This window comes from Phytophthora cinnamomi, assembly GCF_018691715.1.
Source record: "Phytophthora cinnamomi strain GKB4 chromosome Unknown Contig17, whole genome shotgun sequence".
NCBI classification, from domain to species: domain Eukaryota; phylum Oomycota; class Peronosporomycetes; order Peronosporales; family Peronosporaceae; genus Phytophthora; species Phytophthora cinnamomi.
This window is the reverse complement of record NW_027150950.1, coordinates 591,212-616,385: the sequence shown is the minus strand read 5'-3', so window position 1 is coordinate 616,385 and position 25,174 is coordinate 591,212. Positions and strand designations below refer to the sequence as shown.

Here is a 25,174-nt window from a genome sequence, read left to right as displayed (position 1 = left end):
CTGCGGCAAACTTACGCCTGCTTCTCGGCAGACTTCTTGCTGGCCTGGTAGCGCAGACCACGCTGCAGCTGGTACAGCTGGGCCGTCTCGTTGGAGGCGTGGCACGCCAGCAGCAGGTAGTTGCGCGGCTTGACCATCCACGCGAACCGCATGAAGATCAGACTGTAGATCGACAGAGCTGCACACATACAAGCACAGTATCCACTGTCAGCCCGGTGTTCACTCAGCCAGCCTCGTTGAAGCGGCAGCAGCTGTAGATCCACTCACCCGACGTCATGTTGATGGAGATCACATCAGCGGGTTTCCGCATGTCCGCCATAGCCTGCAGCAGCAATGGGGCAACAACAAACAGCGAGTTAGTCGAAGACTCAGCGTAGCAGCCTTCGCCGCCTTCTAGAGGAAGGCAGCAATGGTGTTTCTGGCGCTAGCGAGGTTTGATGACGTCACGTACAGCGAGCACGAAGCCCCAGTTGGCCACGGGGCCCCAGAAGTGCGTGGTCTTGGGGCCCGTGGGGCTGTTGATGAAGTAGCGGAGACGAGCAGCCATGGACATGGTCTGGAGGCAGCAGAACGAGCATCGACGAGGGCAAACATACCGCCGAAAACGAGCGACCACAGCAACAACGAGCAACGAGCGACACGTCAGTCGGAAGTTAACGTAGAGAAGACAAACAGCAGCAGCAGCAAGAGACGACCCTCCGTCTGCATCTGCCTCTGCGACTTGCGCAAGCGAGCGCACTCACGAGTGGGGAGCGCGGCAGCTTGAGGGGGACTGAGGCTAATCTGAACTGAGCCTTGTGAGTGCTGCCCAATCATACAGGACCGACGTTCTATCGCGGCACTCATCATCGGACAGAGACGCGGATTTCTGTCCCAACCCCGGCGAACTCGGTGCTCGAAGCAGAAGATCGCCATTCGCGGGGTTCCGCATCCATCATCACCGGAGCGATTTGCGGTGATCCATCTCAAGTCCAAGCAGCACTGCATCCTATCTCGCCGTTTACAATCGCTCGGCGATGACAAGTCTCGGAGTGCGGATGCTCTGTCGGAGGAGCTGTTGCCATCGAGCACAAGTGAATTTGTGCGGCGAGATGGAGATCGACGGCACGGGTGACTGGCTCTTGCATTCCCTCGCAAGCAAGTTCAAGGCTGCTGCGTCGTATCCGCAGGATTGGCGCTCTGAGCACCGGAAGTGACATGCATATATGCTTGGTTTCCCGAACAAAGACCTCGTGCAGGGCTAGTGACGCCAATTGACGGCTTCTGGCTGTCTTGCTTCACTTGCAACAATAAATGTCGACTGGTGAATAAGTTCAGTGAAAAGAGGAGGCTGCGCTGTCTGGTTTCGAAGATGGAGGTTGTCTGCGCAGACAACTTCACCCGCCGCGGCCGCCACCAGTGCTTCCAACAAACAACCGCAGCCGAAAGTAAAAGGGTGAAGGTGTCTATTGCCTGCGCGATTGACGCAATCGTCGCGCGAGAGAAATGCTGGAGGTTGCACCCCAGCATCCATTGATCAAGTTGAAGCTGTCTGCAAGAGGGACCATCGCCGCGTCACCCTGATATTAATGTCGCCGGTAAAAAAAACAAATGTTCGCTCTCGTGAGGAACGAGAAAGTATTTGCACCATGTATAATGCTTTCGCCGCCAATGTCGTCGCCTTCTCCTTTGACTTGCCGGCTCTGAACGTGAGCCCGTCGTGACCCAAGCAGCCTGATTATCTGTACCGGTACACCGGTACTGTATGAGAGTCAGAGAACATAGACCCGGCGCCATCTGGACACGTCGCTTCCTTCGACGTTGACCCAGTAGACGACTCGACGAGGAGCTGGAGGATGAAGACGCCGCACGAGCAGCGGCCGCGCTCGTACACGGAGCACTCGACGCTGCTGTCCACGCCGTCGCCCTCGCGCTGGCGGCGCTTCCACGCGGCCCATCGGCGACGCACCACGCTGCGCCAAGACGTCTGGACCGTGCTGCGCTTCCGCTCGTCGGTGCAGCACAGATCGGGGTTGCAGATTGCGTCCTACGTGCTGGAGCTGTGCGTGCTGACGCTCATCCTGCTCAACGTGGTGGTGGCCATCTCCGAGTCCTCGGCGGTCGTGCAGATCGACTCGACGGGGTCGGCGTCGGGGCCGGCACCCGTGATCAACAACTGGTCCGACATCTTCTTGCTGGTCTCCACCGTCATCTTCTCCATCGAGTACGCGCTGCGGCTCTGGTCCTGCGTGGAGGACGACCGATACCGTAATGGACCGATCAAAGGACGGTATGGCCGAGTTACTATATAGTTGTGATGGTTGCACACGAGTCCACTGAGATGCTGTGCGCTGTAGACTGAAATGGATGACGCGGCCTCTCTCGCTTATTGACCTGATGGCGCTGATTCCGTTCTACTTGGAGCTGAGCATGGAGTTCGAGTAAGTTGCGTAGTGATTGGTATCGTGCTAGTTTGGCTGCCTCTAATCGATCGATTTCCCACTCAGCGCCACACAGCACGGAGGGCTGACCTTGCGGAGCTTGCGACTACTGCGGATCGTGTCGTTCCTGCGGTTGGAGCGCATGTACAACGCGATGAAGAACCTTCGAGTGATCTTCGCCCGCAAGAAGGAAGAGCTCCTTGTGGTGACGTACCTAACTGCGGTTGTCGTGCTGACTGCGTCCATGCTGATCTTCTTCCTGGAGCACATAGCTCAGCCTAGCGTGTTCTCGAGCTTCGGTGTCTGCGTGTGGTGGGCGGTCGAGACGATCACGTCGCTGGGCTACGGCGACGTGGTGCCTATCACAGCCATGGGCCGAGTGCTCGGAGCCTCACTGGCGCTTTGGGGGCTTATCTTGTTTACGATTCCCGGCGCGGTGCTGGGATCAGGCTTCATCGAGGTGATGCTGGAGAAGCAGCGCGAGGAGGAAGCCGAGATATACAGCATGGCCATGGGCTGCGGCGGCGGCTCTATCAACAGCAACAACCCGCTGTTCGTGGGCAGCTTCAGCGACGACGAGCAGTGTCACGAGCACCACACCGACCACGAGCACCCGGAGTTCGCTGCGCCGACGCGCCTGTCGATAGCATCCCCGAACACCCCGTCACCGCGGATGGCAGCCGCAATGCGGATCGAGGCGCTGCACCAGAAGGTTGAGGTCATTGCAGCAGGACAGGTAGGCGCTTGCCCGTCTTGCTACATGTGTAAATTGGTTAGTGTACTGACGAGAGCCGAATGCTGCCGTGCAGCGCAACCTGGAGGCTCAATTCCGCCTGCAACAGCAGCAACTGGATCGGCTGATGCATCTCGTAGAGGCGGCGCTGGCACCGACGAAGGGCGCGTCGATGCAGCCGTCTGAGAAGGCTGAACCTCCCGCACTAAGTTAACGATTGATGTTGAAGTGGTCCCGTCCATATACATTTTCAAGTCATTGTGGGTTTGTCCCGTCACATATGATAAACTTAGTCGATGTGTAACCGTGCTCGTATCCCCGCCGAATTCGTTAAATTACCTTCGATCCTTTATCTCCCCGCCAAAACAAATCCTCGAACACCGGGGAATGCCGCCGCCTATCCTTGTGACGCGCTCCTTCCATCCGTTTTATTTCATGAAACACCTGCTCATTGGTCCAAACGTCCGATTCAAGCCTCTGATTGGTCGAGATCTGATCCGCCCAATCGCCGCGCGGCCGTTAAACCCCACGTGCAGCACTTCACTCCTGGAGATCCTCGACCGCCAGCACCCCCAGGTCTGACGCTCACTTCTGTCTCCCGCCCGTCCCCAGCCTTACCGCCTCGCTAACATGCTGCTCGCGCGCCTGCGGACCCCTGCGGCGGCCACGCGCAGCCTCCAGACGCGCGCGTTCGCCAGCATGCTCGGCGCCGCCACCCCGAAGACCGAGAAGGCCGCGGCCCAGGCCGCCGAGGCCGCGCAGCCCGCGGAGCGCGGCGACATCGTGCTCGGTGCGCGCCCAGTAGTTGCAACCCCTTGAGTATTAACTATTGCAGTTCATTGACCGGTACCACGTCCTTGCAGACGGCTTCGCCAAGCGCCAGTTCGACGACAAGACGTACTCGGGCACGAAGCTCGACTTCGACAAGCACGAGTTCGTGCAGAAGATCAACGAGATCTACGAGGCCAGCGGCAAGCAGCTCGTGGACGGGTGCGTCGCAGCGAATTGCTGTGCAATGGGAAGAGAGCTGCGGCCCCTGACTTGCTGCTCATCTTTTGCTTTTTTGCCTTGGTTGTCGCCAGCTACGCGCCGTTCTGCAAGCACCTGTTCGTCAAGAATTTCACGGGCGCTCGCCTCAACATGGTGCCCATCACGCAGGCCAACGCCCACATGCTCATGTCCGACTACGAGGCCCGCACGGAATACGAGCTGCCTGTGTACGCCTAGCTGCTGTAGCTGCGGTTCTACTGTTGCCGGCATAGTCTGATTGATTGTCATTGTTGTTGCGCTTTTGCAGACTGAGCCGCTGGTTTCCGAGCCACAGCGTGACGCCCAAGGTCGCCGAGTACCTGGACATCATCTTGTACAGCCGCGAGCAGATCATCAAGGAGAACGAGGCCGTGGACGTGCCGGCGGACCCGTCGCACGGCGACGCTCCGTGGGGAATTGTGTCCATCAAGGCGCAGGACGTCGACCACGAGCTGCCCATGAAGCCGATCACCATGATGCGTAACGCTGTGGGCAAGGAGCAGGGCGGTTCCGGCGTGCCCATCGACCGCGACGAGTACACGAAGGCGGTCGACTACTGGCGGAATCACGCAGTGATCAAGAAGATGTAAGCACCGTGCATCCAGACCCAGACCCGCCTAGGTGAAGCCGACACCTCAGCAGCTTGACGTCGAGCGCTGACGTTCGCGCCATGTTTTTGAGAGAACTGAAGCGGCCTCTTCTCCCTTTCGCATGCAAGCCGGCGCATTCTCTCTGCGAACGAACGACTGAGAACTCAATACAGGCAGGCAGGCTTCGCGTGCCTATATATCTGAATGTGCATTTTGATATTCAAAGGATTGTTGTGTACTTGTATCCAGCCTCAGCTGCTGCCACTTCTCGTCTTCATTGCAGTCGCCCAAGCTCGTCTTGCGCGGCCATTTCTAGCATGGATTGGTCTTCTGGAAGTCTTCCCACGCAGTGTTCAGTGCTGCGAAGACGCGCTCCGCAATGAGAATTTGCTCGGCGTTTCGTCCGCCAGCCTTGTCGGGATGCACCACGATCATTGCCTTGCGGTAGTGCTTCTTGACATCGTTGGGCTGGATAAGCTTGCCCATGTTCACCTCGGACCACTTGCAGTCTTCCCACATGACCTGATGCATCGTCGACAGCAGTGTGCGGATGTTCTTCACGCGGCCATTATCCTCAGCCCAGGCCTTCAACCTCGGGCCGAGCACCGCGTTAGCATTATCCTTCATGGCGGACATGTTGCGCGCCGCTTCTTCACGTTTCCGCAGCTCTTCACGGGCCCGCTCCACGTCGCGCTGCACCTGTCGCTCACGCTCCTCCATGGCCCGACGAACATCTTCGCTCTTGGTCGACTTGTCCACCAGGTTCGGGTTGTACACGTTCGATCCGTCCGACGTCGACTTGGAGTGCGCCTCCATCTCGGCCATCGTCACGGGGCCCACGGTCTGTCCGTTGTCATCGTCGAACTTGGGCGGTTCTCTCTGCACAGCCTTGGACGGCGAAACCTGTTGCGCTGGCGCAGCACGAGCCGCGAGCGGGTCCATCGAGGTCAAAAAGTCCGAGTTGGCGTTGGCAGGCTGCGCAGCGGCGGCCGGAGCGTCGTTCCAGCCACTGTCACTCATCAGGTTCACGTCCTTCTTCGGCGGTGACGGCGCAGGGGCCGTGCCATTGCCACCAGGGGACTGCTGTCCGCCCGACAGGAAGTCTTCCAGGCCGCCCTGCACCGCCGGAGCCGTCGTCGTCTTGGATCCCGAGCTGGTCCTGGACATCGACTTCTTCTCCCCGGACGTGGACGACGTGCGGCTCGACGCGTTGCTATGCCGCGAGTCTCCGTTGCCGCTGCCCGGCGCCCGGTCCGAGTACTTGGCCGGCCGGCCCTGCTCAAAGCCCGGCGAGGACGACGAGCGGTGGAAGCTGCTGCCCTCTGCCATGGGCTGCACGGCCTTGGCGGACTGCACACTGCCGGAGCTGTCGCCCAGCGCGCTGCTGCTGCTCTGGCGCTTGGGCGGTTGGCTGCCGTTGGCCCACTTGAGCACGGGCCGGCGCCGGAAGACCAGGCCGGGCTTCTGCGGCCGCTCGAGCCGCAGCAGCTTGCAGATGACGCGGCCGCCCGCCAACGGCACCTTCTGGGCCGGCTGCGTGACGTCCAGCCAGTAGAAGGTGCTGCCCTTGCTGCTGTTGAGCCGGAAGCGGAAGTGGAAGGCCGCCGGGTTGCGCAGCGGGAAACTCCGCAGCACGTCGGCCAGCGTCACGTCGGCGCCCGGCGAGACGCCCGCGAGCCGGAAGGCGTTCGGGTGCGCGCGGTCCTCGCCGTCCTCGCCCTGCAGGTAGTAGAAGGCCCAGACGCCGCTGTCCATGGTGGGGCGGAGGCGCTCGGCGTCGGCGGAGGAATGCGAGCTGGCAATAGCTCGGGGAGACCAGCGCACGAATTGGACCAGGAATAGCTCTCCGTCTGACTGGTAACTCGGCGGTGTGGTGCACACGAGGTTACGACCAGGGTACTTTACCGTTCGCTTCAACTTGGTCAATCCAACTGATCTGGCACCACCTCACCCTGACCGGCCGAGGCTATTATATCCTTGCCACTTGCTGGGGCTATTGGCTGCGCTGTGATTGTCATGTCGATGAAGGAATCTCGTAAGATCTCGGCAGCTCTACCGGGACAAATGCCGTTGACACATGTGGGCGATACATGGCCAGCAATACGAGGCCATCAGCGAGCAAATTTATATGCTTTCTGCAGATTCGCTTGGTCTTACACCATGGAGTGCAGCTGGAAGGAGGGAGGTTGGTAAGCGCCCTGCTCAATAATGCACGAACACCATGTCTTTAATCGAATTGTGGATTTCAACGCCTTACACGCAACGTCGTCTGGACTCGAGATTTTTCAGCATGGGGAGGATCATAGCTGCATACCTTTATCCACGTTGAAGTGGCGAGGAAGTTTCGTACCCCTGGATTTTGTGGGATCTAGCTGGATGCCTGGATGCAGCAGTGCGAAGTGCACACTGACCAAACTTAGCATTGCACGGCATGAAAATGCCAACACTGCGGTTGCTCTACCAAACTAAATTGTCTTTCTTTATTGGGATTTAATGGCAACAAAAAATGCGTCCTACAAGCTCGACATGCCGTCTACCTGGGGCTTTTAGTTGACGTCGAACAGAGCAAGGTGCTCACTGGATTCCAGTCGGGTGGGCCTTGTTCGTCAACGCCTGACGCGCCACTCGTTCGATCCTTCCACCGGTTCGATCGGCGAGCGTCCTCTCTTTTTCTTCATCTACTTGAACGCTTCTAGCGGCGTCGCAGCAACTTACATAATGCTCTGCATGCGCTGGATAATTCGCAGCAGCTCCATGGCGCTGGGTCGCACGTCCGGATCCGAGTCCAGACAGCGATCGGCCAGCTCCTTCACCAACGGCGGACAGTCTTCCGAGAACGTCGGGCGCATGTTTCGCCGAATAACCATCTGCACGATCTTCATACCCTGCAGCTTCTTGCCGGAGTTGTCGCGCTTGTCCGAGTACGGCACGGAGTGCGTGTCGAGCTCCGACATGACAATGCCGAACGAGAAAATATCCGCCTTCTCCGTGTACTTCTTGCCCATGAGCACTTCAGGGGCAGTCCAGTATATTGTGCCCACGCCGGCCGTCATGGTATCCTCCACCGATCGTTCACGGCTGATACCAAAGTCGCTGAGCTTGGCGCGGAAGGCGTCGTCCAATAGAATATTCTTCGACTTGAGGTCGCGGTGGATCACCTTGGGCGACAAGCCGTGCAGGTATCCGAGCGCGTCGGCCACGTCTTCCGCCAAAAAGATTTTGTGGTCGCGCCAGTTGAGCTGCCCTTGCCGGCGCTTAAGGAAGCCGTAGAGGTCTCCCTTGGCCATGTACTCGGTCACGGCGCACACGTCCTGCATGGAGCTCCAGGACACGCCGACGAACTCGACGATCTTGGGGTGCGAGAAGGAGGCCATGAGCTTGATCTCGGCGCCGAAGCACTCGATCTCCTTCTCGTCGTTCTTCTTCTCGTTCAGGATGCGCTTGACCGCCACCTGCCTGTTCTCGAGCTGCGCGAGCCACACCTCTCCGAACGCGCCCTTGCTCAGCACGCGCGTGAAGTAGAGCGACGAGTACGGGATGCGGCTGCGGCCGAGCGTCGGGTCGGCCTGGAACTGCTCCAGCACCTTGTTGGCCACCTCGCGCGACCTGTCCGTGATCTCCGAGTCGCGGTTGTTGGCGCCCGAGCCGGACGAGCCGGCGCTGGGCCGCACCTTCTCGGGCGCCACGGGCTCGATGTTGCGCACCACGGGGCGGTCATGCCGCATGTGCGTGGGGCGCTGCAGCTGTTGTTGTTGGTGGTGCTGTTGCTGCTGGTGCTGGGGACGCGGCCGCTGCTCTGGGTGCTGCGGCTGGTACTGCTGGGGGCGCGAGCTGCCGCGCGGCCGCTGCTGCGCGCTGGAGGCCCGCGGCTGCGGGTTGGAGGGCCGGCGGTCGCGCCGCCCCTCGCGGCCGGAGCTGCTGCGGCCCTCGCCGTGCGTGTTGCGCTGCGCGGGCGTGCCGCCGTGGATGTCGTAGGGCTGGTGGTGCGCCAGCGCGGCGTTGTGCGGCTGCGCGGCCGGCGTGGGGATCGTGATGGTCTCCGGGAAGCTCTCGTGGCCGCGCTTGCGGCTGCTGGCGCACGCGCCGCACGTGAGGAAGGCCACGAGGCCCATGGCGAGGCAGGGCGAGGCACGAAGAGCTACGCTGCGAGCTGCAGCTCCTGTCACAGCTACAGTCAGTCAGTCTGCCCGACGTGCCGGAAGCGCTAATGACTCGGCTTTGCCGAGTAGGAAAATCGAATACAAAAACTTACGGACGTCGGAGGAACTGACTCGTTTTGTGGGCGGGAGAGCGGCGCGTTGCGCGGCGGCGATTGGTGCACGCACTGCGAAATTCGCGGGAAGCAGTGGGACAGTCCGCGCCATTGGCCCGCGCCAGCAGGAATGTTGTGAAACCTCAGCGACACCCACATCGCCGGGTTGTTGGCCGCGGACATGCGGTAACGGTGCCGCCAGCACGCACACACACCTGGTGCGGCCGCCGCGGAGCCCCAGGCAGCAAATTAACAGACACGGCGCTACTAGCGAAGTGCATAGCAACCCCAGCGAGGGTCAAGCAATGGACGTGCAAAGCAGTTCACCTCAAAATGGCATTGGGGACATCGGGCACTTCCTCGCTGTTTGTTGTTGCGGTTGCTGTCGCAGCAGCCAAAGCACGCCCTGGTCAGCCACGACGCACAAATTTTGCGTGGATGAAGAACGGGTGCCACTATGAGCCTTGGCCCCGCAGCGGTGCCCTCGAGCCGAGAAGCGTGAGAATCCAATGGCGAGCGGATCACCTTTGCGGACGCCCGCCACAGCGGCGGACATGTTCGTGGCTGAACCGCAGCGACGCGTTGTGTGGCCGGTCGGCTCGACTCGAGCCTGTCGCCGACTGATTCCGCCCCGCTCTATGCGAGCGGTTGTGTGGCCGGCGCTACGCTGCGTGGCGTCCGATTCGGGTCGAGGCTATCGCCACCGTACTGATATTACCTGTAGCAACAGCGCCCGTGACAATCGGCTGCTTAGGGCCGTGGGGATGCAAAGACACCTAATTGCGAGCGTCGCAGCTCTCGGTCGCTTTCGCCTTGACCAAGCCTGGCGTCAACGGGGTTGCGTAGCCATAAGGCATTACATGTACATTGCGAGCGCCATGCAAAGTTACATCCGCGAACACCGTGGCGGCGAATCTGAAGCCGAACCAGAAGGCGAAACAACAATACATACCGTATTATAGTCTGCAGTCCTCTGAGAGCCATCCGGAGAACCAGCAGCGCCTTGGGCTGCTGATGTTGAAGCATCTGCTGCAAGCGAAGCCATCGCGAAATTGGCCCGCTTGTGCGATCGCACGCACAGTCGACAGCAGACGACAGGCTTACGGTCGTGCCTCGGCCTGCTTGTCAAATCTGCCCGACGATGGACGACTCACAGCAGGGTCCGACATACTCAAAGGGGGTTACCTATTGACGCCATGAGACTCCTTCACGAGCTTTGTGTATTATTTGCAAAAAATTAAATACCCGCAGGCAGGCCAGCGCCGCAGCAACGAATCTGCTGATGCCCGGCTTGAGCCTGCCGTCCGCGTGCGATTACTGCTGCTTCTTCTCAACGCTTTTACTGCAAATCGTCCTGGATGTCGCGCAGGATGTTTAGCAGCTCGGGCGCATCCGGTCGTGCGTCGGGGTCGGCGTCGAGACACCGGGCCGCGAGCGCCTTGATCTGCTCGGGGCAATCCTCGCGGAACGACGGCCGAAGCGCCATGCGAATCACCATCTGGATGATCTTCATGCCCTGCAACACCTTGCCCGAGTTGTCGCGCTTGTCCGAGTAGGGCACCGCGCATGTGTCCATCTCCGACATGACGATGCCGAACGAGTAGATGTCGGCCTTCTCGGTGTACTTCTTGCCCATGAGCACCTCCGGGGCCGTCCAGTAGATGGTGCCGACACCGGCCGTCATGGTCTCCTCCACGGAGCGCTTGCGACTGATACCAAAGTCGCTCAGCTTGGCGCGGTACTTGCTGTCCAGCAAAATGTTCTTCGACTTGAGGTCGCGGTGGATCACCAAAGGCGACAGCGAGTGCAGGTACACCAGCGCTTCGGCGACGTCCTCGGCCAGCCACACCTTGTGGTCGGGCCAGTTGAGCTTGCCCTTGCGGCGCTCCAGGTACCCGTAGAGGTCGCCCTTGGCCATGAACTCCGTCACCGCGCACAGGTCCTGCGTGTTGCTCCACGAGACGCCGATGAAGCCCACGATCTTGGGGTGCTTGAGCAGCGCCATGAGCTTGATCTCGGCGCCGAAGCACTCGATCTCCTTGACGTCGTGCTTCTTCTCATCCAGAATCTTCTTGACCGCCACCTGCGTGTTCTCGAGTTGGGCCAGCCACACCTCTCCGAAGGCGCCCTTGGAGATGGCGCGCGTGAAGTAGAGTGACTCGTACGGGATCCAGCTCTGCTCGAACTCGGGGTCCTCCTCCAGCTCGGCCATGACCTTCTCCGCCATCTCTTGCGTGCGGGCGATGACGGCCGGGTCCGTCTGTCTCCGGTGCACGCCCTCCACGCTGGGTGGCATGGACACCTGGCTCTGCTGCAGCTCCATCATGGAGAGGCCGGGGCCCTGGTGGTGGTCCTCGTGGGGCTCGAGCATCGGGACCTCGGGCGGCGGCGGGGGCGGGTACGACTGCTGCAGGCCGTTGCTGCTGTACTGCGAGTCGTAGCGCGGCTGGTGCTGCTGGTACTGCGACTGCTGCTGCTGCTGGCGGGTGTAGGTGGGGGCGCCGTTGGCCGGCCACTGCGGGGGGCGCTCTACCCGCTGCTGCGAGTGGTAGTGCGACGCCTTCTTGTCCTTGCTGTGGTGGCTGCTGTACCCTGTGGAGTCCATGCGGCGCTCGAACACCGTGTTGCCGTGCGACGTGCCGCGGCTGATGCCCGTGCGCGCCGTGGTGGACGGCAGGCCGTAGCCGCCGTGGCCGTCCTCCCGCTTGCGGTTCTGCTTGCGCTTCCACACGAAGAAGGCCACGATGCCGAAGAGCAGCACGACCACGGCGATCACGATGTAGATGATGGTCGAGTCCGAGTTCGAGTTGGTCGCGTCGTCCGTGTCCGCCGCGGCAAGCAGCGGCAGAGCGGCCAGGGCTACGCGCGCCGCCGCGTGCGTTGGCGCCAGCACCTTCATATTACGGGTTATACCTGCGGACGGGATACCCCCAACGCCCAGCTCACTAGGGATAAAGCTTTCGCCTGTGCGTCGACGCCTGCCGATTGAGGAGTGAGCGCATCGTGTGCAGAATCCACTGTATGGAGGTCCCGTGTCGCGTTTAGGGCAGCGGCTCAGTACGCGGCGCTCGCTCTTTTGGACAGGGCGCGCGTGAGCGTGCAGAGACTCGATGCACAGCATGGCGCTTGTCGCCGCCATCTGTGCGAACGGTAACGGGCTGCTTTGCGTCCGTCGTGCATCGCGTGGAAGGCCCCACCGATAGGATAGCGGAGCCCGAAGGAAGCCGCGAGAGTCGCTTTCGTTGTCGCACGTGGCGGACGCTTGCATTTGGGAATGCATTGGGGAACGACTCGGCCGTTCCTGATAGCTACGGTCATGTTGTGCTGCACGTGGGGCACCCGCTGCCTCACACTGCAATGATGCATGACCGGTTTGAGCCCGTACGATCCTCAACCAATTGGCCCTGGCCAAGATAACCGCGACGCCGTCATCAGGCCGTGGGTCTTCCTGGCCCGGCCGAAGCTTCCAGACCTGATGCCCTTGTTGTTGTTGTTGTTGTTGTTGATCTTGCTGCGGTTGAATTCACGGATACCACTCCGTTCCAGAAACGAGAGTCGGTTTAGCGATTGCGGCGAGGCCGAGTAACTTACGCTCAGTTCGGGGCCCCATGCTGTTCGCGAGGGATGAGTCAAAGCTAGCGGAGCGCGATCTGCTGCCTCAGCCACAACCCCGGCTCCGGGATCAAAGTCTTGGCTCCGAGCGAGGTTGACAAGCGCAGACGTTGGAGTCCAAGGGGGACCACGTCACTCTGGTTGTACCACTCCCGAATTGGGCCTGCACTGCAGGAGCTTGCACGTGAGGCTGGTGGTCGCCTTGCAATTCATCCACGCTGCCTTGCAGCGCCTTGGTCACGACATTCTTCGTGCTAACCTAACTAAATGTAACTTAGTTAGCCTGCATTCGCAAAGCTTGCGATTTCGCGCTGATGCGTAATACGTCGCGCTTGCCGCTGACCTCTGGCGCAGATGTTCGCAGGCGGATGCTGCTGGGTGACATTGAATCGGATCTCTGTCTTGGAATTGCCCGCTGCCCTCTACGTAAGGGTGGCCTTTGCGGAGAAAATTTAAACTTGACTGCCATCGTTGAAAGTCGCACCGATGCTACCAACAAGATCGGTGTTCGTGCTTACCAACCTAACTCCAGCTGCAGTCTTCAACACGACAAACCAAATGAATCTCTAGAAAGCATGCAGCTTGCGAATTGAAAGGGCCATGTAAAAGCTTCTCATCCACGTCGGCCCAGCTATCCCAAGGCCGAAGTCCCTTGCCCGACTTAGGGCCCCAGTGTCAGGGTATCATAACCACTTTCATGGTTCCATGCCTTCAGGCAGAGCTGTCCACAGCATTTGCTGGATTTGCCCCCCCCCCCTGAATTCTGATGATTGTTGTGTTTTGTGCGACCTAAGTTGTGTCGACGAAGACATGAAGCTTAGGCTTAGGCTGAGACTTCCTGCAGGACCTTTTCAACGCTCAAGGCTTACTTCGCGGCTGCGATGCATTCAACGAAACTGTGGGGCTATGCTAGTACACCATGTATTCTAATATTTTCAAGCATATGTACCCTTGCACCCTGGTCTTTCAGACACTACAGTTGTCCGACCCCGTCGCCGTTCTTGCATCAAAATTCCGTCGAGACGAGGTAAGTTGCTGAAGTCCAATGCAACTCATTCGATTGATGAAAAAAGCCAAAAAGAATGGTTATATATACTGAAATATGATGGCTTTTTGCACCGACTTTACCAGTTTTGATCCCGAATACATGTACTACTCAAATTCCAATTAACCGCAAAAAAAATGAACCAGGAGGAGGCGTTGCTGTCCTTCGGGTCTCCTCGGCGGGGCTTCTCGGCGTCCGTGCACAGCTCCGTGGACGAGCAGCATCTGGAAGAGGAAGGCGGCAAGAACGCAACGGAGCTGCTGGCTTTCTACCGCCAGCGATGCGAGCAATTCCACACGGAACGGGAGCAAACGCTGGCGCATTTGGCACAAATCGAGGTGCGCTGGAATAATTCTGCGACCAAAGTAAAATCTGCTTAATAACAATCATCTTTATGTTGTATGCTGCTGTAGGTGTCCAAGGAGGAAGCCCATCGACTCAAATGGGAACTGAAAACTAAGGACGAGGAGGTGGGGGTTATTATGTGAGACTAGTAGAATGAATGACACAGAGTGCTGACGGGTTTATCGGTAACTTTTGCGATAGATTGCAGACCTGGAGGAGTCTTTAAAGAAGGCGAATAGTGCGTTATTCCAGGTGAAGGCAGAGCTGATTGACCTACAGGCGGAGAACAAGGCTTTGAAGCAGCAGGAGGAGGACGACCGGCAGAAGATTCAACACTTGCTGGCACTCACGCAGCCCATTACAGAGCAAGTGACCTTCTTCCGAGATTGTCGGCCGGGGACAAGAACGACGTATCCTTCGGGACGGATACCGACACCAACGACATACCCGTACCCGTCTACGATGCATATTGGTTCAGAAGGCATGCAAGAAACGAGGGGGAAGAAGAAGCAGCAGCAGTCACACTTTGTCGTGAGAGGCAATGCGCCGAGTCTCAAGAACATCAGTCAGAGCAAGGTGTTGCGGACCGTTTACATGCCCAATGAACAGACTGCCGCGCTGACGAAGACCATTGAGAACCTGCAGAAGCAGCTGGAGTCTCATCAACAACTTACCGAGACGCGTATTAAGGTACGGAAGTGAAGTCGTGCAGAGGTTAATTAGCATTTCTTAGGCAACTGATGGGTTTTTTATTAATCTGTTAGGCTCTGCTAGATGGTTTTGCGGAAGAGAAAGCCAAGATGCTGCTGAACCAGCAGCAACTTGAGGAGAAGAGCAGTCAGATGGAGAAACAAGTTGAGAAGACGAAGCGAGTTCTTACACAAACCACCAAGGATTACTTGGTATTGCGACACAAGTCTCAGGAGACTGAACGGCTTGCACATGAAGAGATTTTCCAGGTGAAGCAAAAGTGCGAAACTCTGGTCACGGAGAAGACCAAGTTGACTGAGAAAGTTCGCGAGGAGACCCAAGCGCTCCGAGAAGTTGTTCGTGAGGAAGGCAACCAAACAGTGCTTGAGTTCCGAAATCAGGCCCTTTCTCGGGAGCGTGATCTGCATATTTTGAAGGAACAGTATGCTGCCATGCAAGAAGCATGCACGAAACGGATCCAGGATCTGCAGGTGCGACTGACGAAACTAAGAAGTCGGTATCAAGCTTTGGATAAGCGGCGAGCTATGGAGATGGAAGGCTTTACTCGAGACCTAGCGGGTCTAAAACGGCATCTGCAAAAGCTGGAGGTCATTCTCTACGGAAGGGGCCTCACAGCCCAGGAGCGACAAGTGCTGCGCTACGGTGAGTCCTGTCGAAAGATCTTGATTGCAAGTGTAAAACGCTTACGTTTATGTATTTTGTGCTCTGTTCTGCTTGCCAGACGAGAACTACGCATTGGATTCCAATGAGCTCAGTGAGGAAATCGCAGCTTTGCAGCGGCGCTTGATGGATTTGTCAGCCGACCTCGCGGAAGCATAAGTCATGTGAAAGCTTCTTCAGCTACCATTGACAATACCATAGACTGCAGTGGTGGTATTGGCTTGGGCGCCACTCTATTGTCGCTGTACATTCACCCGTCAGTACTTTTTGGATTGGTTTTGAATACTTTTCAGGTTGAGACCCCAAAGCGCCATCAGCGCTACAGGAAACGCGAGCCATGCCATCGTGGCAGACTGTGCCGGAAGCTTCACGTTTGCAGCGCGAAACTGCTTCCGCTCCGCAAAGTTAGTCGCCCTCCGACCGATAGCTGCTGGTGCAATATGCGAGCGCTGACGATGGTACTGAGCTGTCGTGAATCGCTCGAATTCGTTGAGCTCCCCAAACAGCTCGTGGACATCCTCTGAGCTCATGGGTTTGTAGTTGCCAGTACCCACCACCACTCGGTCGGTATGACCAGGAGCTGCAGACACACCGAACATCTCCATGTCGTACTTGGAGCGAGCACTGTCACGGCTCAGCGAGTTGTAGGCCGCGTTGATGCGTAGAATCGCTGCATCCTAAATGGTTCATAGTCAAAAGTCAGCTTAGACTTACGAGACAACATGCAAAACAAATGCAAGCAGTATTTTCTTTTGCAATACCTCTCCTTTGCTTCGTCGGGATAGAGCTTAGGCGTGGAGCGACACCGGTCCGGATGGTGCTCCAGCACTACCAAACAAGCACTAGTGTGTTAGCTTCAGAACAAGTAACGATCAAAGTAGAAACGTTACATGTAGTCGTTGCATTACCGAGTTTGCGGTAGGCTGCCTTAATATCGTCTGTCGAAGCCGAGCGGTCCACGCCCAGTATATCGTAGTAGTTCGGCTGTAGATACTTGCTACGGGTCATGTTTGACGAGAGAGAATTGGAAAGTGACTCAAAGCCCACAATTCTATTATAATACCTAATTTCCTGGAGAGTAGTGGCCATAAACTTGCACGCACAAACAAAAAGCTACTTCAAGTATAACGCTTCGTTAGATTACACCAGACGACTACTGTAAATCAAGTTTGCCGCCTGATAGATCAGCGAGTGCGTCGAATTTGTAAATCCAAAGTCGTTGGCCTCACGGGCCCGCTCTGCGTCATCTCTACGTCCTTGTCACTTGACATGACTTACACCGCCCAAGTGAGTAGGTTCTCGATATCTCTACGTGCTTTGTCGAGGTCAAACTGGCGCCAGACCCGGATCCAGCGCCAGTAATTACAACCACCGAGTCAACAAATTGTGTGGCATCTTAACACTACTTCACTTCACTCCAGAGTCTTCAATCGCTCTATTGACTTGCTCCTCCTCCTGGTCTGTATAATGAAATCAGCGCTTCTTGGACTGGTTCTTGATGTTGCTCAAGTTGGCGCCCCAGAGAGCCACCAGCACCACGGGAAACGCAAGCCACGCCATGGTCGCGCTCTGAGTCGGCAGCTTCGACTTGGCGGCCCGAAACTGCTTCCTCTCCGCGAGGTTGGTGGCTCTCCTGCCGACGGCGGCAGGCGCGATGTGCGATCGCTGTCGGTGGTACTGCGCCGTCGTAAAGCGCTCGTACTCGTTCAGGCCGCCGAACATCTCGTGCACGTCCTCGGAGCTCATGGGCTTGTAATTGCCAGCGCCCACCACCACGCGGTCGCTGTGGTCGGGGGCGGCGGAGACCCCGAACATCTCGATGTCGTACTTGACACGAGTGGTGTCGTCGCTCAGCAGGTCGTAGGCCGCATTAATGCGCAGAATCTCAGCGTCCTGTGCAGAATCACCAGCCAACGATTAGGTCACCACAGTAAGAATTGCCCCGCAAGTGGTTAACGTACCTTGCCATCCTTTCGTCTAGCAGAGCCCCTGGTCTTGGCGTGGTATCGGTCCGGGTGGTGTTCCAGCACTGCATTGGTTAAAGGGTGAGCAAGAGGACGGCAATTAGGTGTGGCATTAGATTAGAGACGCGCACCGAGCTTGCGGTAGGCGGCCTTGATGTCGTCCGTGGACGCGGAGCGCTCCACGCCCAGCACCTCGTAGTAGTTGGGTTGCAGGTGCTTCTTGTCCTGCGTCATGGTCGTCCGCCTTTAACTGCCAAAGTAACGTCGGCGGTAATTGGCCCCACGTTTGACTCCTTATTGAGGGAGAGCACGAGCTATTGAGGGTGAGTCAGTGTCGGCTGTACTATTTTTTACATACTTTTTACCTAAGGCTAAGGGGAGAGGGGACCTAAATGCTCGCTACTAACTGCAAAACCCGCTTGCTGGTACTGCTTCAAGCGCAGCGTCGGCAGAGGACGGAGGGGAACTAGGGGAGGACCTGGCAACACCAGGAATATCAAGACCTTGCGCGCTATTGTCACCAGCGGCTAGGAAGAAATACTGGACTGTGACTACACGCGGAACTCTTCCTGCGGAGGGTCATCCAAGTGGCGCTGCAACACAAGCACATTGTTAGCGTCGCTACTCCCGCAAGCGACTGCCTTTCATGAAGTGCGCACCTTCAGGTAAAACTCCAGCTGATCTTTTGTCACGGTTGTCGAGTCTTCCGACGACGCAAACTACAATAACAACACATCACTGTTAGCTTCACTTGAAGTCAGATAGTCGCGTCTAAAGTTCACGCACCGAGAAGCGCCCATTGTGGCTGGTTGAACTAGTAGACGACTGCGTGTCCTCCGAGGGTGGCTCCCGGTACTTCTCGTGGTTATCCATCCGCGCCCACATCATCAGCTGCTTCTGGAACGCACTGCAGTAGCAACAAGAATCAGCATAACACGAAAAACACGGGTTCGAGAAATGCCACGTACATGGTCGACTCCTCACTGTCTTCTCGAACAGTGTCGAATCCTTGCGGCTGCAGCGGGCGTCGGTAGGGCTGTTCCGACGGCAAGGGCAGTCGGTTAGCTCTGCCGAACAGCGGTCGCGAGCCCCGCGGAATAAATATGATCTGTGTGATCAGATAAGTGCAGAACAGATTAGCACCACATCAACTTGAGTCAGCCGTATTCAAACTTGCACCAGCAAAAAGCCAGGCCAAGCAGCCAAGATTAAGTTCCCACCTTCATGTCCTCGAAGTTCTCGTCTTCTACGCAGTACACGTTGACTGCGACGCAGTCTGGCTGCGTGTGGTCGAACTGGAAGATGTGAATACCTGCAGCCATCGCCACCTGGGGTCAGTTCCTGCAAGTCGGGATAGTGGCCAACTCTCGTCTCGTCCGAAGTTGCCGTCCAACTGTTGACGAAGCAAAACCTACCGCATTTGGCGCAGAAGACGTGCTGGCACGACGTGGACTGAGACTCGTACAGTGACACATCCGACGACTCCATCATCTCGAAGCAGGACGTGGGGATAATCTACTCGCAGCAACCACCAAGCACCAGCAATTGCATCCTCCGTCAGCTCCTTCCCCGATCGTCTTCCTCTCTCAACTCTACTCACCAGGAACGGGAACCTGCCCTTCTTGCACGAGAACGTGTTGCTGTCATCGAACGCCTCCACCCGCTTGGGCGCGAGCACCATAAACCTGTCCCCACACACCCCAAAATAAGTATCTTCTTCTTCAACCGTCTGCATCCAACTGCGAATCCTTCCGCACCGTAGCGATCCGCAGTCGCAGCCTCCTCGGTGCTGGAACAGCGGCAACTTGGGCATGCCGTACTTCTTCCTGCGACGTCACGAGATACAGAGAAAGAGACAAGGCAGCAACCAGTCAGTCGCCCGTCCTTCCCAGCCCCGCCAACCGGTCGACTGCGCACGCACTGGAAGTAGACGTCCTTGCCGCCGCCATCCAGGTCGCAGCGCTCCCACTTGCCCTGGTTGTCGCGCAGGCCCCGGTACAGCTCCCGCAGCTGCCGCACAATTAGAAAAAGCAATACTAAATAAATAAAAAGGTTGACAACTTGTGCGAAAGGAATATCCAGTAGCTCCGGATCGCTGTATCGCACCACGAGCAGCCCCACGCCCAGCACTAGCGTGGACAGCGCGCCGATCGCGCGGTCCACCTCGCGCACCATGCCGTTGGCCATTGATCTTCTCGCCACCGCAGACGCAGACAGAGAGAAGCAAGTGACGACGTCCGTGCCTGGTCAGCCACGCCGCCGCTTGGAAACTGTCGGGAAGTCCTTATTTATTTGCTCGTACTTAGCGCGGGAACGTTGAGCGCGGTACCGTAAAGTCGGTACATTTTCGTCGGTACGTCATTTTCGCGACAACCATTGCGGTGAAGCGCTTGTTGGGAATGATGATAGCCATGAACTGCAACGTAGTAATGGATACATGTATTGATCAATACGTATGTACTGCCTCGAGATTGAGGCAGTGCTCCTCCTCACCTGGAGGGCTGCTTCGGACGGAAGTCATCGCTGAAGCCTTTTGAGTCGTAGGGCGACCGGTTGTCCACGGACGGGTCGACGACCAGCTCGAATGGCGCCGTGCTGGGGTTCTCACACGTCGGCGTGAGGCAGCTCGAGCTCTCGTCCGAGTCCATGCCGCCCGTGTCGGCGGCGGCCTCTGCGGCCTTGTCGGAGGAGCGCTGCAGGTGGCGGGACAGCCAGAGCAGCAGGTAGAACACGATCACCGTGCCCAGGAACAGCATGAACGTGGACACGGGCGACGCCGTCGAGTGAAAGTTAAACAGGTCGTTGCTCGGCTGGTGGCCACTGATGACCCACAGGTACTGGATGAAGATCCAGAAGACTGGCCACATGAGCACGAGGAACACGTGGTTCGCCTTGAACAGCGGCGCCGTGAAGTAGAAGTCCACGGCCACGATCACGAGCTGCACCACGGCGCCGAACACGTGCAGACCTGGTAGCGAAATGTCTGAATACGGCATCGTCACCACCCTGTCAATAACAAAAAGAAGCAAGCAGCTTTTTAAGCGTCTGATACGAATAATAATGACCATGTCGCCGTAACTTACCAGAAGAAGACGAAGGATACGACGGTGGAGGTGGTAGAACCTTCGAAGAACACCCAGTCCAGGATCTCCCATGAGCACGCGGAAGGCCGTCGATAGTGCAGGAGAATGCGAGGCCCATTGAACGTCGGTTGGTACAGGTGAACTGCCGCGATCTAAACCACCGCAGATACAACGCCATCCGTCAGACACGTCACCTCCACACTGTGAATCGCTGCCCTCGTGTTCCTTACCCACAGCGCGATCACCGAATACAACGCCGACATCGGTCCGAACAGCATGAGCGGCGGTGTCTTCTCTCGGCCGTCAGCGAAGAACCCCTCCCACGCCAGCAACAAGCTCTGGAAGAAGACGCAGCAGACAAATCTGCCACCAAAACGGTGAAGAATTATGTCAGTAAAATCACCCGGGGGTTATTTTTTAGAGCCAATTGGGAGAACAGGCATTGCGTACATGGCTAGCGCGCACATGAGCTTCCACCCGACGCGCTGGTTCCTCGTGAAGTGCGACAGCTTGGTGTGTCTCGTGGTGTGGTACGGACTCTTGCCCTTGAAGAAGTTAAAGCAGTCGTCCCAGGCGTCCAGGCAGTCAGCGGACGCCATGGTCGCTGCAGAAGATGTATGGTATGTCTACGCAAGCCTCGGCTGCGCTTGTTGCAGCTCCAGAGCCGCGATGGCGCGTGGCGAACTTCGAGCGTCGCGCAGCACTAGTGGCGAATATGGCGCACGTCTTTCAATACTTACGCTGACTTGCAGTTTGTTTTCGACCAATGACAAGAGTAGGACTAAATTACATAAATTGTGACGGCATATTTTGAAAAATAGTGCATTTGCAACGGATTGTTGCATGTTTTAGTCAAAGTTGAAGCCAAAGCCGAAGGTGCTGGCGCTGCTGCTGCTAGTTGCTACTGGGTCACTGGACGAAGATGGCGACGAGTCCTCCCCGGAAATTAGCAGCTCCCACTTGGTTTTCCGGTGCTTACGCTCGTACTCCTCCTTCAGCTCCTTGTCCACCTTGGCGAACAGCTCCGGGGCGTTCTTGGCCATCACCTCGCGGAACATACCGCCGAGCTTGGGGCGCTGCTCCATTGGGCAGCCGGATACCTGTTCTGGCTTCTCTGTCAGAAACTCCAGTACGCTTTTCACGTTGCCGGAACTCACAAAGTTCTGGGTCATGGCGACGCACTCGTCGAGGTTAAGCACAGTGTGCCACCAGCCGTGCGGCACAAACATGGTCTCGCCTTCGCGACAGATACCCTCCAACGGCTTCAAGTGAGCTGGCAGCTTCTGCACTTGCTTGTAAAAAGTCACGAACCACTCCATCAGAGACACGGGCGAGGACACTTCGCTGCCGTCCTCGCTCGGGTGGATTCCCGGTGGCACTTGGCCCGGCGGGAACATGATCCACTTCTTGGAGCCACGGATCACGCCGTTCCACGCATTCGTAGCGTTCGGATCGATGTGGAAGCTGGAACCTGACTTCTTGGGGCCGATGATGAGCCAGCGATAGTCCGGTCGCTTCTCCTCGCCGAGAAGAGAAAAGTAGTCCTCCTGGAAGTACTCGGGCACAGTGTAGTCCGCAGCCAACTGGGGCACCTTCGCCGCGAACTCCTTGTCGAACACGAACAGCGGCTGATCATCCAACAAAGTGCGTGCATAGTTAAAATACTTATCCATAGCGAACTGGAATCCACCGGCGTAGAACGCTTTGCCCTTGCAGACTTCTCCTAAGTACTCATCTGTCCACTTGTCCATCGCGGCCCAGTCGTCGATAGCATCCGTAATAATCACAGGCACATTGGGTCCTTCAAAATCCCTCTTAAAATCAGCGACCGTCATGTTCTTGGCGCTGCGACGCTCAATGTTCTCCACCGCCAACCACGCGTCTTCAATCGGTGCAGCAGCGCAGTAGAACGATTGGAACAGCAGGTCGGAGTATACGCCCTGCACTCGAATCGGCGTGCCAACCTTTGCCTTCTCGCCGAATTTGGTGTTCAGATACGTGGCCTTCCACGTGGGTTTGGGCTCGAAGTGTCCTTCCATCTCCTCGAGCACCAGCACGCGCCAGAGCTCGTCGTGCGTACCGTACACGTAGCCGGCGCGACTGCAGGCCGCCAGAGTGGCCAGGTCCCTCGCACTGCAGTAATTCAGCAATGACAGCAGCTGGCTGTCCTCCAGCATTGCCAGGCGACCCAGACCTGACGCGCGGCACTCCACGACGCCGTTCACCGCGTCCTCGAAGTAGTTGCCAATGGGCTTCACGCCCAGCGGGTGTTCCAGGCGAGCACGAGGGCTGCTATCGTCGTCCGCTGCATCCGACGAGATCTTGACCTTCTTCACTAGTCGACTGGCGACTGCACCGCCGGCATCGACACGTGCGGCGTCTTCGTGCTCCGGTTCCGTCGGCATCGCGTCCGTGTCAATGCCGAATGACATCTGCACCTCGCCGCCACTCAGCTGCTGCACTTCTATAGCTTTGCCTGCAAAATAGTTTTGTCCAATGGAAGACACTATCACATGAATCAGAGAACCAATCAAACACGAAAAAACAAGTTGAAGAGGCATGTTGGCCTTTCATTGATGTTAACACTGCGCGGACTACCATCAAACACGCATTGACTAATATTCCTCGCCGAACTCCTCGTCCTCGCCCTCGCCCTCGGCCGTCTCCGCCGACACCTCCTCGTAGTCCTTCTCCAGAGCAGCCAGGTCCTCGCGAGCCTCCGAGAACTCGCCCTCCTCCATGCCCTCGCCCACGAACCAGTGCACGAACGCGCGCTTCGCGTACATCAGGTCGAACTTGTGGTCGATGCGCGAGAACACCTCCGCGATCGCGCTCGTGTTCGAGATCATGCACACGGCACGCTGCACGCGGGCCAGGTCGCCGCCCGGCACCACCGACGGCGGCTGGTAGTTGATACCGCACTTGAAGCCCGTCGGACACCAGTCCACGAACTGGATCGTGCGCTTCGTCTTGATGGTCGCCACGGCCGCGTTCACGTCCTTCGGCACCACGTCGCCGCGGTACATGAGGCACGTGGCCATGTACTTGCCGTGGCGCGGGTCGCACTTGGCCATCATGGACGTCGGCTCGAACGCGCTGTTGGTGATCTCGGCCACCGACAGCTGCTCGTGGTACGCCTTCTCGGCCGAGATCACGGGCGCGTACGAGCTCAGCATGAAGTGGATGCGCGGGTACGGCACCAGGTTCGTCTGGAACTCCGTGATGTCCACGTTCAGCGAGCCGTCGAAGCGCAGCGACGTCGTGAGCGACGAGATGACCTGCGCGATCAGGCGGTTCAGGTTCGTGTACGTGGGGCGCTCGATGTCCAGCGAGCGGCGGCAGATGTCGTAGATGGCCTCGTTGTCCAGCATCACGGCCACATCCGTGTGCTCCAGCAGCGAGTGCGTGGACAGCACCGAGTTGTACGGCTCCACCACGGCCGACGACACCAGCGGCGACGGGTAGATCGTGAAGCCCAGCTTGCTCTTGCGGCCGTAGTCCACCGACAGGCGCTCCAGCAGCAGCGAGCCCAGGCCCGAGCCGGTGCCGCCGCCCACGGCGTTGAACACCATGAAGCCCTGCAGGCCCGTGCACGCGTCCGCCAGCTTGCGCACGCGGTCCAGCACCAAGTCCACCACCTCCTTGCCGATCGTGTAGTGACCGCGAGCGTAGTTGTTGGCCGCGTCCTCCTTGCCCGAGATGATCTGCTCCGGGTGGTACAGCTGGCGGTAGGCGCCCGTGCGCACCTCGTCACACACCGTCGGCTCCAGGTCCACGAACACGGCGCGGGGGACGTGCTTGCCCGAGCCCGTCTCGGAGAAGAAGGTGGAGAACGAGTCGTCGCCCATGGCGTCCGAGTCGCTGGGGATCTGGCCATCGGGCTGGATGCCGTGCTCCAGGCAGTAGAGCTCCCAGCAGGCGTTGCCGACCTGGATGCCGCCCTGGCCGAGGTGGATGGACAGGATCTCGCGCATGGTGAGTTAGTTGTAGGTGAAGCGGTTGCTGCTGCTAGGGAGCGAAAGAGGTTCCGGGCCAACTGGAAACGTTGTGAGGGCGCTTGCAGTCGAGTTGGAGAGTGAGCGAGCGACGGAGGGAGGCGGGAAAGGGAGGCAGGCGGCGCGCGCATTGGTTTGAATGTTTGAACACATTTTCGGCGAATGGGAGGCGAGGAGAAATAGATTTTGACGAATGGGAGGACGACATTTACCTCTACCCCCACCCAATCGCAGTGCTCCATCTGCGCGCACCACCCGTCTCGCATCGCGTTCTGACCCTGTCTCTCTTGGCAGCTGCGCTCGCTTCAACTCGCATGGCCTTCTGCTGGAGGCTGCAGCGCGTGACGTCGGCGTGATAGCTTAGCTGCTCAATTGCTACGGTTGAATCCGATAGATGCTTGTCAATTTGACAGTCAAAGGCGCTGCGGATTGGCTGAGCGAGCAGCTCTCGCCATGTTGAAGCGCTCGCCGTGCATATGGCGAGCTGGGATGTTGAAGTGGTAGGTCGCTTGACCTTGGCTCGCGTATCGACGGCTACCGAGAACACAACGCTATTGCATCATTGCGTCACGAGCAACTGAAACGCGTTGAGTGAGATTACTTGCAGGTGGCTGTTGCTGGCAGCAACAGCAACTTGCTGCCGACCAACCGTTTTTAGGTGATCAGTCGATTTCTGAATCAGACGCCAGTTACTGTAGCGCTCGTGCGCTCAAGTTCCGATCGTCCTGGGTACCC

The 25,174-nt window shown here is 58.0% G+C and overlaps 12 protein-coding genes across 14 annotated transcripts; 3 read left to right on the top strand and 9 right to left on the bottom strand.

Moving 5' to 3' along the window:
- Positions 1-11: 11 nt before the first annotated feature.
- On the bottom strand, positions 12-761 carry IUM83_04662 (brain protein 44-like protein; the record flags this gene model as incomplete). The annotated part of the gene is made up of 4 exons (XM_067928756.1): positions 12-178; positions 268-322; positions 452-556; positions 744-761. The coding sequence occupies 4 exons, from the start codon at positions 759-761 to the stop codon at positions 12-14; spliced, it is 345 nt and encodes a 114-aa protein (XP_067796199.1).
- Positions 762-1,835: 1,074 nt separating this feature from the next.
- On the top strand, positions 1,836-3,367 carry IUM83_04661 (Voltage-gated Ion Channel (VIC) Superfamily; the record flags this gene model as incomplete). Its single annotated transcript, XM_067928755.1, has 4 exons — positions 1,836-2,269; positions 2,337-2,420; positions 2,487-3,156; positions 3,230-3,367. 4 exons carry the CDS (start codon positions 1,836-1,838, stop codon positions 3,365-3,367), a joined length of 1,326 nt encoding a protein of 441 aa, XP_067796267.1.
- A 416-nt stretch (positions 3,368-3,783) lies between these two features.
- On the top strand, positions 3,784-4,772 carry IUM83_04660 (Uroporphyrinogen-III synthase; the record flags this gene model as incomplete). The annotated part of the gene is made up of 4 exons (XM_067928754.1): positions 3,784-3,943; positions 4,017-4,143; positions 4,236-4,370; positions 4,451-4,772. 4 exons carry the CDS (start codon positions 3,784-3,786, stop codon positions 4,770-4,772), a joined length of 744 nt encoding a protein of 247 aa, XP_067796266.1.
- A 312-nt stretch (positions 4,773-5,084) lies between these two features.
- Positions 5,085-6,527, bottom strand: IUM83_04659 (dnaj heat shock n-terminal domain-containing protein; the record flags this gene model as incomplete). Its single annotated transcript, XM_067928753.1, has 1 exon — positions 5,085-6,527. The coding sequence occupies one exon, from the start codon at positions 6,525-6,527 to the stop codon at positions 5,085-5,087; it is 1,443 nt and encodes a 480-aa protein (XP_067796054.1).
- Positions 6,528-7,650: 1,123 nt separating this feature from the next.
- Positions 7,651-8,884, bottom strand: IUM83_04658 (TKL protein kinase; the record flags this gene model as incomplete). The annotated part of the gene is made up of 2 exons (XM_067928752.1): positions 7,651-7,657; positions 7,725-8,884. 2 exons carry the CDS (start codon positions 8,882-8,884, stop codon positions 7,651-7,653), a joined length of 1,167 nt encoding a protein of 388 aa, XP_067796055.1.
- Positions 8,885-10,363: 1,479 nt separating this feature from the next.
- IUM83_04657 (TKL protein kinase) lies at positions 10,364-11,923 on the bottom strand (the record flags this gene model as incomplete). 2 transcript variants are annotated; one of them, XM_067928750.1, is made up of 2 exons in its annotated part: positions 10,951-10,966; positions 11,055-11,923. In XM_067928750.1, 2 exons carry the CDS (start codon positions 11,921-11,923, stop codon positions 10,951-10,953), a joined length of 885 nt encoding a protein of 294 aa, XP_067796046.1. The 2 variants fall into 2 exon arrangements, with proteins under 2 accessions (XP_067796047.1, XP_067796046.1); XM_067928751.1 differs by having other exon boundaries at positions 10,364-11,923.
- A 1,895-nt stretch (positions 11,924-13,818) lies between these two features.
- Positions 13,819-15,556, top strand: IUM83_04656 (Coiled-coil domain-containing protein 77; the record flags this gene model as incomplete). Its single annotated transcript, XM_067928749.1, has 5 exons — positions 13,819-14,019; positions 14,095-14,151; positions 14,228-14,716; positions 14,791-15,379; positions 15,459-15,556. 5 exons carry the CDS (start codon positions 13,819-13,821, stop codon positions 15,554-15,556), a joined length of 1,434 nt encoding a protein of 477 aa, XP_067796048.1.
- Positions 15,557-16,870: 1,314 nt separating this feature from the next.
- On the bottom strand, positions 16,871-17,595 carry IUM83_04655 (DnaJ subfamily B member 14; the record flags this gene model as incomplete). Its single annotated transcript, XM_067928748.1, has 3 exons — positions 16,871-17,290; positions 17,359-17,426; positions 17,493-17,595. The coding sequence occupies 3 exons, from the start codon at positions 17,593-17,595 to the stop codon at positions 16,871-16,873; spliced, it is 591 nt and encodes a 196-aa protein (XP_067796049.1).
- Positions 17,596-17,912: 317 nt separating this feature from the next.
- IUM83_04654 (DnaJ subfamily B member 14) lies at positions 17,913-19,548 on the bottom strand (the record flags this gene model as incomplete). Its single annotated transcript, XM_067928747.1, has 10 exons — positions 17,913-17,954; positions 18,021-18,080; positions 18,148-18,268; positions 18,330-18,469; positions 18,582-18,673; positions 18,777-18,876; positions 18,962-19,046; positions 19,119-19,187; positions 19,283-19,371; positions 19,468-19,548. The coding sequence occupies 10 exons, from the start codon at positions 19,546-19,548 to the stop codon at positions 17,913-17,915; spliced, it is 879 nt and encodes a 292-aa protein (XP_067796202.1).
- Positions 19,549-19,850: 302 nt separating this feature from the next.
- IUM83_04653 (uncharacterized protein) lies at positions 19,851-21,043 on the bottom strand (the record flags this gene model as incomplete). Of its 2 annotated transcripts, none has more annotated exons than XM_067928745.1 (4): positions 19,851-20,367; positions 20,445-20,596; positions 20,675-20,807; positions 20,895-21,043. In XM_067928745.1, the coding sequence occupies 4 exons, from the start codon at positions 21,041-21,043 to the stop codon at positions 19,851-19,853; spliced, it is 951 nt and encodes a 316-aa protein (XP_067796050.1). The 2 variants fall into 2 exon arrangements, with proteins under 2 accessions (XP_067796050.1, XP_067796051.1); XM_067928746.1 differs by having other exon boundaries at positions 20,922-21,043.
- A 249-nt stretch (positions 21,044-21,292) lies between these two features.
- On the bottom strand, positions 21,293-22,876 carry IUM83_04652 (F-box protein; the record flags this gene model as incomplete). Its single annotated transcript, XM_067928744.1, has 1 exon — positions 21,293-22,876. One exon carries the CDS (start codon positions 22,874-22,876, stop codon positions 21,293-21,295), a length of 1,584 nt encoding a protein of 527 aa, XP_067796203.1.
- A 183-nt stretch (positions 22,877-23,059) lies between these two features.
- On the bottom strand, positions 23,060-24,418 carry IUM83_04651 (tubulin alpha chain; the record flags this gene model as incomplete). The annotated part of the gene is made up of 1 exon (XM_067928743.1): positions 23,060-24,418. The coding sequence occupies one exon, from the start codon at positions 24,416-24,418 to the stop codon at positions 23,060-23,062; it is 1,359 nt and encodes a 452-aa protein (XP_067796052.1).
- Between the last annotated feature and the right edge of the window lie 756 nt (positions 24,419-25,174).